The sequence below is a fragment of the Eriocheir sinensis genome, chromosome 5 (assembly GCF_024679095.1).
Source record: "Eriocheir sinensis breed Jianghai 21 chromosome 5, ASM2467909v1, whole genome shotgun sequence".
In the NCBI taxonomy this organism is placed as follows: domain Eukaryota; kingdom Metazoa; phylum Arthropoda; class Malacostraca; order Decapoda; family Varunidae; genus Eriocheir; species Eriocheir sinensis.
The window spans coordinates 13950497-13960209 of NC_066513.1; the positions used below are offsets into that span (position 1 = coordinate 13950497).

At 43.7% G+C, this 9713-nt stretch overlaps 1 protein-coding gene across 8 annotated transcripts in view; it reads left to right on the plus strand.

Annotated features, from left to right (window-relative positions):
- LOC126984509 (eye-specific diacylglycerol kinase-like) overlaps positions 1-9713 on the plus strand; it is a 188783-nt gene that overhangs the window by 133996 nt on the left and 45074 nt on the right. For all 8 annotated transcript variants that reach the window (XR_007736896.1, XR_007736937.1, XM_050838241.1 and 5 more), the window contains one exon: positions 4942-5071. Coding sequence is in view for 6 of the 8 variants with exons in the window: in XM_050838241.1 (XP_050694198.1) it covers positions 4942-5071 (130 nt within the window). In the remaining 2 variants the exon portion in view is untranslated. The remainder of the gene's footprint in view (positions 1-4941; positions 5072-9713) is intronic.

The window sequence follows — 9713 nt, forward strand, 5'->3', positions numbered from 1 at the left end:
TGTTTGTTGTGTACGTGTATGGGTGAGAGCAACAGAACGACGGACAGACAGACAGACGGAGTGACTTACTGACAGGAAACTGAGGCCGAATGTAATAGACCAGGTATAAAAACACATATAGCCAAATCAACCTGTCACACACACACACACACACACACACACACACACACACACACACAAACAAACAAACAAACAAACATGCAAACTGATAGACAGGGAAGGGGAGAGATGGCGGAGAGGATGTTTGGAAAAGGTTTTGGCCATTTTTATTTGTTTTGTCACATGCTGAAAGACTAGTCTGCACACACACACACACACACACGTTCGGGATCTCATGCGCCATTTTTCTCTGTTATTGGCGAGCGTGTTTGTCGGTCAGAGCTTTTCCCGTCCGCCGCTTGTTTATCACTTCGAGCAAACCTCCGCCTCTCCGCCGCCCACACGCAAGAGCCGCCAAATGAGGGGCCACGAAGCACGACTCCTCCGTCATCGTTCGTTGGGCAATCACTTATCGTTTCGTCGTGTATGCATAACCAAGGCTGCGCGAACCTGCCTGCCTCTCGGTGTTGTATTCTTAAACAGATACACACCCAAGCACACATTTTCAACACGGTTTTCATAGGAGTTCCGGGCATTTCTTGTGGTAGCTTTATGACCCTGGCGGTAGTTTGATTATCCTTCTGTACCGTGAGCTTAAGGAAACACTCGATAGGACCTGATTGACCACCTTTTCGGCCTTTGGAATCAGTTGATGTGAGAAGTGGAAGTGTATTCTTAAACAGATCGGCGCCCAAGCACATATTTCACAAGGCTTTCCTAGGAGTTCTGGGCGTTGCTAGGGGTAGTTTTGTGACCCCGGTGGTAGTTTGACCCTTCTTCTATACCGTGAGCTTAAGGAAACACTCATTAAAACCCGATTGACCTCCTGTTTGGCCTTTGGAATGTGTTGATGTGTGGGGCGGAAGCTCTGACAATACCGACCTGGGAACCCAACCACCCGCTGCCCCCGCCGCCTGCGTGCCTAGCGGTGATTTCGAGTGTGAGTGTTTTGCCTTATTCACCGTTTTGCGAGGCCGAATCGTGGCTCGGTTCAGTGGTTCGAGTTAGCGCGGCGTCTCGAAACAGGCAAGATTTTTGTTTGAGTCTGGTTTCCTGCATATGGGATGCTCGTGTTTGGTTGATATTTTTTTTACAGCAAGGGAGGCAGTTCAAGGGAAAATAATAGAAATAAAAACAACAACACAGAAACCCGCTAGATGTTGTGATGTGATCATTTTTTACTGTTTTATTATGATAACGTTTTTATTGTATTTTTTATTATGATTTGTTCGTTTCTAGTATTCTGAAAATGGTGTAATCGTTTTGGGCGATGCAGAAATGTCATAGGATGCTTTTTCTTTACTTTTCCTTCTTATAATATGAATGATTATGATGAGTATTGTGTTTAAATATATTAGCATTCTATATTTATTGTTTATGTATCTTCAACTACTCATAATACGTCCCTTCATCAATCATAAACATCAGTGTCATTTCAGTCTCACAATTTTCACATTTTGCTTTTCGCATATCATTTCTCCCACGCCTTACCTGTCCTCGCACACACACACACACACACACACACACACACACACACACACACACACACACACCTGTTTTCCCGCATCCCTCCTCACTTCCCTCAAGCCATCAGTCTCCTATTAACCACAACCTAGTATTAAACTCCCTCTTAATATCACTTTCTGACATACTTATTTCATTTCTCCCACGCTTTACCTGTCCTCACCCCACACACACCTGTTTTTTCGTGTCTCCATCTCTCTGAAGCCTCGTATAATACCAGTTCTCGTTACAAGCTGCGTCATCTCATCTCAGCTAATACCTCCTCGCGGCGCACTTAATCCCACCTTCTCACATCCATATTTGTAATCATATCCTCTCTAATTATTGTCGCACGGATTGGGATCATCTTCTCACACATCGTCATTTCACTGCTGATATTCTCACGCTCTCCTGCTCACCTCATTCCTCTTTACTCATCTTCATTTCATTTCTTATTTTCTCATGCTTGTCTTATTTCTCCTCACATATCGTCATTTCATTCTTAATCTTTTCATTCATCGTCTCATTCCGTTTTATACTTTCTCATTTCTTTCCTAATTTTCTCCTACTCGCCTTCTCTTTTTATTTTTCTCCTTACAGATTTTCATTTTATTGCTAGTTTTCTCATGCATTATTTTATTCCTTTTCACACTTCGTTATTTCATTCCTTGTTTCCACACGCCGTATTTCATTTGCTCTTTTCACTTTCGTATTTCATTCTTAATTTCCTTTTGCTTTTTCTTCTTTCTTCTCACATATCGTTATTTCACGTCTAACTTTCTCATTCCTCGTCTCATTTTTCCTCACACATCTTCAATACATTCTTTATTTTCTCATGCCTCGTCTAATTCCGCTTTACACATTGTCATTTCATTCCTTATCCTCTCATCCATCTTCTCATTCCTTCATACGCATCTTTATTTCATTCTTTATCTTCTCATACCTCGTCTCATTCCACCTTCCACATTGTCATTTCATTCCTTATCTTCTCATGCATCTCCTCCTTCCTCCTTACGCTTTCTCATTTCACTTTTAACTTTCTCATTCCTCGTCTCATTTCTCCTCTCACATCTTCATTTCATTCTTTACCTGCTCATACCTCGTCTAATTCCACCTTGCACTTTCTCTTTTTTTTTCTCATCTCTCACGCCTCGTCTCATTTCTCCTAACACATCTTCATTTCATTCTTTACCTTCTCATGCTCGCCTAATTCCACCTTGCACTTTCTCATTTCTTTTCTCATCTCTCACGCCTCGTCTCACACTCCTAAATCTCACATTCCAGGTTCCTCACGCCAGTTTTCGTCACACGTTATCAAAGTCATTCTCCCCACACAACCTTGTCTCTCATCACACTTCTTTCCATAACCTCATTTCTTCATATTTTATCTCCTCATATTCCAATTTACACACTCCTTGCCCCCTTAACACCAATCTCTTCTCACATTCATTCGCTTCATCATAATCCCCCTTCTTTTTTTTTTTTTAAACTTTGTCTTTCCTAACCTCGTTCCACATCTTCATTTCTTCATGCTTAATCTCCTTACGCACCAGTTTACGCACGATTACCCTCTTCTTTTAACACCTTTCCTCGCACTCATTCATGTTTTAATCCCTTTTCACACTTTCGTCTCTTCACACTTTGTTTCATCGTTAGTTTCACCCTTCATTTTTTGTCACACTTCCAGTCTACACTCTCATTCCTACCTTCCTCACATTTTACCTCTTTATACTTTGTTTTATGGTTTGTTTCCTCTTTCACTTTTTTCTCATCCTTCCAGTTTACTCACTTATTCCTACCTTTCTCATACTTTATCTCTTCATACGTTGTTCCATTATTACTTTCCTCTTTCGCTTTTCTCACACTTCCAATATACTCGCGCACACCTTTTCCTTACTCACAATCTTTTATCCGCTAACATCTTTCTTCTCACCGGGATTCTTCACTCTTCACTCTTAGTTTCCTCGTTCAAAGTCTCCTCACACGCCTTTTTCTCTTACACGTCCGCTTCTTTACAAACCTTTCCTTTCCCACATAGATTCACCCGACAACACCTCTCCTCACACCTCGTTTCTTTACCCTTCGTTTCCTCATTCTAAGTCTCTTCACACTCCACTTTTCTCCTCGTCCGCCGCCTCTTTCCACTTTCTCACACGTCCGCAACTTCTTCCCGCTTCCTCACACGTCCGCATCTTCTTCCCGCTTTCTCACACGTCCGCATCTTCTTCCCACTTTCTTACACGTCCGCAACTTATTCCCGCTTTCTCACACGTCCGCATCTTCTTCCCACTTTCTCACACGTCCGCATCTTCTTCCCGCTTTCTCACACGTCCGCATCATCTTCCCGCTTTCTTACACGTCCGCACCTTCTTCCCGCTTTCTCACACGTCCGCATCTTCTTCCCGCGTTCTCATACGTCCGCACCTGCTTCCCGCTTTCTAACACGTCCTCATCTTCTTCCCGCTTTCTCATACGTCCGCAACTTCTTCCCGCTTTCTCACACGTCCGCATCTTCTTCCCGCTTTCTCATACGTCCGCAACTTCTTCCCGCTTTCTCACACGTCCGCATCTTCTTCCCGCTTTCTCACACGTCCGCATCTTCTTCCCGCTTTCTCACACGTCCGCAACTTCTTCCCGCTTTCTCACACGTCCGCATCTTCTTCCCGCTTTCTCACACGTCCGCAACTTCTTCCCACTTTCTCACACGTCCGCATCTTCTTCCCGCTTTCTCACACGTCCGCATCTTCTTCCCGCTTTCTCACACGTCCGCATCTTCTTCCCGCTTTCTCACACGTCCGCATCTTCTTCCCGCTTTCTCACACGTCCGCATCTTCTTCCCGCTTTCTCACACGTCCGCATCTTCTTCCCGCTTTCTCACACGTCCGCACCTTCTTCCCGCTTTCTCACACGTCCGCAACTTCTTCCCGCTTTCTCACACGTCCGCGTCTTCTTCCCACTTTCTCACACGTCCGCATCTTCTTCCCGCTTTCTCACACGTCCGCATCTTCTTCCCACTTTCTCACACGTCCGCGTCTTCTTCCCACTTTCTCACACGTCCGCATCTTCTTCCCGCTTTCTCACACGTCCGCATCTTCTTCCCACTTTCTTACACGTCCGCAACTTATTCCCGCTTTCTCACACGTCCGCAACTTCTTCCCGCTTTCTCACACGTCCGCATCTTCTTCCCACTTTCTCACACGTCCGCATCTTCTTCCCGCTTTCTCACACGTCCGCGTCTTCTTCCCACTTTCTCACACGTCCGCATCTTCTTCCCGCTTTCTCACACGTCCGCATCTTCTTCCCACTTTCTCACACATGGTGTTCCTTCTCTCCCCGCAGGGTTTCCAGTCGAAGCTGCTTTTCGGCTCCAAGGAGATCGTGGCCATCAGTTGTTCGTGGTGCAAGTCCGCGTACCACAACAAGGAAAGCTGCTTCAACATCAGCAAAATTGAGGAGACATGTTCGCTCGGTAAGTAGACCAGAGAGAAAGAAATAGTATAGTGCTCTGTGTGTGTGTGTGTGTGTGTGTGTGTGTGTGTGTGTGTGTGTGTGTGTGGAGGGGGGGGGGGGGGTCTGCGTGTTTTGCTTTTAATCAGAACGTTCTTTTTTCCGATGTTCTCGTACCATAATGTATTCCAGCGAAACCGTCGACTTTACACGTTACAGAATTTCAGACTTTACATACAGACGTTACAGACTTTACGTTACAGAGAGTCATGTACAGTCTTTACCCACGGCCGCCCTCCATCACCGAACATTATTACATACAACGCCGCCGCCTGCAATAACCGTGACCGTTCCTGTAACTGTCAGAATAACTATTACCATTTTAACATGCACCGGTCGGCCTGTCGCGCTCTCCCGCCTCCGCCGCTCCAAGGTGGTCTATCGTGTCCTTGAAGCTGATTGGATGTATAATTAAGTCTCACCACCTCGCCGAACCAATCACCTGCTGAGGACTATAGAGAGGAAGAGGAGGAGGAGGAAGAGGAGGAGAAAGAAATTATACGATCAAAGAGGAAACGACAAGAGAGATGAGCGAGTGAAGTAGGGAAAATTATTAGGAAATGAGGAAGTGATGAATGAGAGAAACGGAGGAAGTGAAGGAAAAGGAGGAGGAGAAAGAAAGGATACCAAAAAGAGGAGATGACAAGAGAGATGAGCCAGTGAAGTAGGGAAAATTATTAGGAAATGAGGAAGTGATGAATGAGAGAAACGGAGGAGGTGGAGAAAGGAGGAGGAGGAGAAAGAAAGGATACGAAAAAGAGGAGTTGAAAAGAGAAATGAGATACTGGAGTAGGGAAATAATTAGGGATTGAGGAAGTGATGCGAGAGAAAGGAAAGATGATGATTGTTGAGAGGAGGAAGCAGAGAAGATGAAAAGGAGGAGGAGAAGGAGGAGAAAGAAATGATACTCAGAAAGAGGAGAGGAGAAGAGAGATGAAGTAGTGGAATAGGGAAAATAATTAGGGAATGAGATAGTAAATGACGCAAGAGAGAAAAACGAAGGAGGTGAACTTGAAGATGATAACTGGAGAGAGAAGAGGGAAAAAAGAGAAGAAAGAAATTATAAGAAGTGGTGGTGCAAGAGAGAAAGGAAAGAGGTGAACATGAAGAAAGATAATAACTATGGAGAGAGAGAGAGAGAGAGAGAGAGAGAGAGAGAGAGAGAGAGAGAGAGAGAATAAAAAAGAAAAAAATATGAAACGGCGGTGCGTGGAAAAAGTCGTAATAAAAGAGAGGTAGGATAATAAATAATGGCGAGGAAGTGGAGTGGGACAAAAATATGGAGAACAAATAAATGAAGGAAATTATAGGCAAAAGACAAAATTAATAAAAGACGAGAGAAAAATAGGAAAAGCAGCAGTAAAAGGCGAAATAAAGAACTGGACGAGCAATAAATGAAAATAATAATTAGAATCGAATAGGAAGAAGAGGGAAGTGAGGAAGAGAAGGAGGAGGAGGAAAAGATAAGTCGGGGGCATAAAGAAGGAAGGAAGAGGAGGGAGGAAGGAATAAATGGAGGAGGAGCCGAGGGAGAAATGGAGGGAGGGAGGGAGGAAGGGAGGAAAGAATAAAGGTACAAGAAGAGTGAGAAAAGTGACTGGGAGAAATTAATAAGTGTGTCGAGTAGAGGAAAAGTTGAGATTGTTATCGAGGTGACGGTGGAGGAGGAAAAAGGAAACTCATTACTCTCAGAACTTTAATAATTTTAGTTCTGAGTTAAAATACGTAGACAAAATTATTACACCTACATACTGCTCTCTTCAAAACTTCTTAAAAACACCAAAAAGCAAAAAAAGAAAAAACACGGTAGAGCTTAATATTCCAAAACCATCTCCTTCAACATGTTACTTTCACACCTTTTTCTTTCTAGTTCTGTAAGTCAAAATACTGAAAAAAAAATAATACGGCTATATCATGCCCACAATCACCCTCCTACTACAGACCACAAGACAAACCGACATAGTTAACCTCAATATTCCTAAACCATTTACTTCAATTCTCAAAACTCTTCTTTTTTCTTGTTGTCTTGAGTTAAAATACGTACAGAAACATTATCACAGCTATATCATGCACACTTTAAGCTAGCAATCTTTTCTTATATCTTAGTTCATTCTCCTTGAGCTGTTTCCTGTACCGTAAGAAAAATAAATCTTCAAAGCACCTAAAACAAATCCGGTAAACCTCAGCATTTCTAAACCATCCATTCCCATCAACACCTTAATTATCCTAACCTGTGTATTCACCTGGGCCACTAAGCGAACACCTGTATCTTGAGACACTGCTAATTAATGACTCACTGTGTCTTGGGGGGCGGCATAAACCCAAACACTGGCTTGCCTATATCCAGGAATATGGGGGCAAGAGGGGTAGGGGGTTAGAGAGAGAGAGAGAGAGAGACAAAGACAGAAACAGAGAGAGAGAAAGAGAGAGAGAGAGTAATAGTAGTAATAATCGTGGTTGGCTGCTGTGAGAATACGCGTTGTTAGTCTTGCAATATCTCAGACTCATACTTTTTGCCCCTAATGTTGCAGTGTGTCCCGGGCGTTAATCGAACCCGCTAATGGCCACTAACGGACGATATTTCCCATGTGTCCCGCTGCTTTATTTCCGGTGATATTTCATGCTTTCTCTCTCTCTCTCTCTCTCTCTCTCTCTCTCTCTCTCTCTCTCTCTCTCTCTCTCTCTCTCTCTTTGTCCTCTTTCTCCTTTTTTTCTACTCTTCTTCCTACTTTTCCTCCTCTTCCTTCTTCTCCTCCTCTTCCTTCACTTCCTCCTTCGACAACGACAACGACTTCAACTCCTGTTAGAATGGAATGCCAGATATATTTTCCACCTACAGACAACACCTGAGGAAAGTTAGATTAATGGGAAAGTATTGGACAGTTTCTCTCTCTCTCTCTCTCTCTCTCTCTCTCTCTCTCTCTCTCTCTCTCTCTCTCTCTCTCTCTCTCGCTCTCGCTCTCGGTTTCTCTTTTCCACGTTTTTTCCTCCTTTTCCTCCACAATTTGTTCCCGTTGATAATAGCACACGTTTCGTTCTAAGCTGGCGGGGGTTTAGTTTCCGTTTCCTTTTCCCTTGGTCAGGTTTTTCTCTAATCTTTTCCCCGCTCCCGCCGCCCGAGGGAAAATACTACGTCAGTGTCTAGGAGAAAAGAATTTGAAGAAAATTATTGTTATTAATTTATTAATAACGAGCGAGGTTAATGGAGTTCATATTTTCATCATTAGTAGTAGTAGTAGTAGTAGTAGTAGTAGTAGTAGTAGTAGTATTTTGGTATTAGTAGTAGCAGTATTAGTATTAGTAGTAGTTGTTGAGGTACTTTTTTATTTTCATTTTCATTTAAACTGAGAAGAAGGTATTTTTAGACGATTGAGAATAATAAATGAACTCGGGCAGGCCATATGCGTAGACTTTATTTCAGAGGTACTCCTAAAGAACGATGGAAACGGAAAAAGACTGGAGAAAATGATAACGAGTAAAAGGAAACGTGAGGGAAGGATGACATATACTCGTACGTAAGGGTGAAAAAAAGGTGAGATATGCGTTAGGGTGAAAAAGAAAGGGTGAGATATGCGTTAAGGTGAGAAGAAAGGACTACAGGGAGATCACAGCAGGGAAAAAGGTTGGTCAAGGTGGCAGGATGGAAAGTGAAAGTGTGTGTAGCTGGAGGGAGAGGAAAAGTGAAGAGGAAAAAGTGAAAAAAAGGGAGAAGGGTGAAGGGTGAATAAGAGCAGGCAGAAAGGGTGGACAGGTAACAGAAGGGAATGCAAAGGCGTATGGAGGCAGGAGAAAGGGTGAGAAGAGAGAGAGAGAGAGAGAGAGAGAGAGAGAGGAGTGGACAGGTGGCAGGAGTGGCGAAGGTGAGCCGGATCTTGGATGGGGGGTGCACGGGACTTCGGGGGGGATGTGCATAATTCACCCTCACCTGTGTGCTCCGGTCTGCGGTGTTTCGGGGGGCGGCTTAAAGGGGATGTTGTGGTGTCGTTGCCCTCACCCACGTTCCCTCACGCTCAAGTTCTTTCCTTCCTTAGACGTGAGTGTGTGTGTGTGTGTGTTGACGTAAGTGGATAGAGAAGGGGAGGAAGGGGGAGGGACGGGACGCAAGCTACTTAGGCCCTTAGTAATTAGTCACCTGCGTTTTTTTTCCTTACCTGAGTGTGTGCGTGTGTGTGTGTGTGTGTGTGTGTGTGTGTGTGTTTAAGTGGGCGTGGGCGGAAGCTTCTTAGGCCTTTAGTACTTATGAGTTACCTGTAGTTTTTTTTATAGCTTACCTGTGTGTGTGTGTGTGTGTGTGTGTGTGTGTGTGTGTGTGTGTGTGTGTGTGTGTGGTTATCTTGTGCCTTTCTTTCTTTCCTTCTTTCTTTCTTTCTTTCTTCCTTTCTTGCTTTCTTTCTACTTATACTCGTGTTCTTTATAGTTTCATCGCACACAGTTTTTGATACCCCATTATCTTGTTGTTGTTGTTTTTTTCGTTTTTTTTTTATATTCATCAAAGTAACGGAAGGCGAACCCATTACCTCTTATTCTTTTGGCCACACTTTTTCTGTATTTCACTTCATTGTTTCCCCTCTTAGTAACGTTCCCTCCCTCGCGTTGTTGTTACT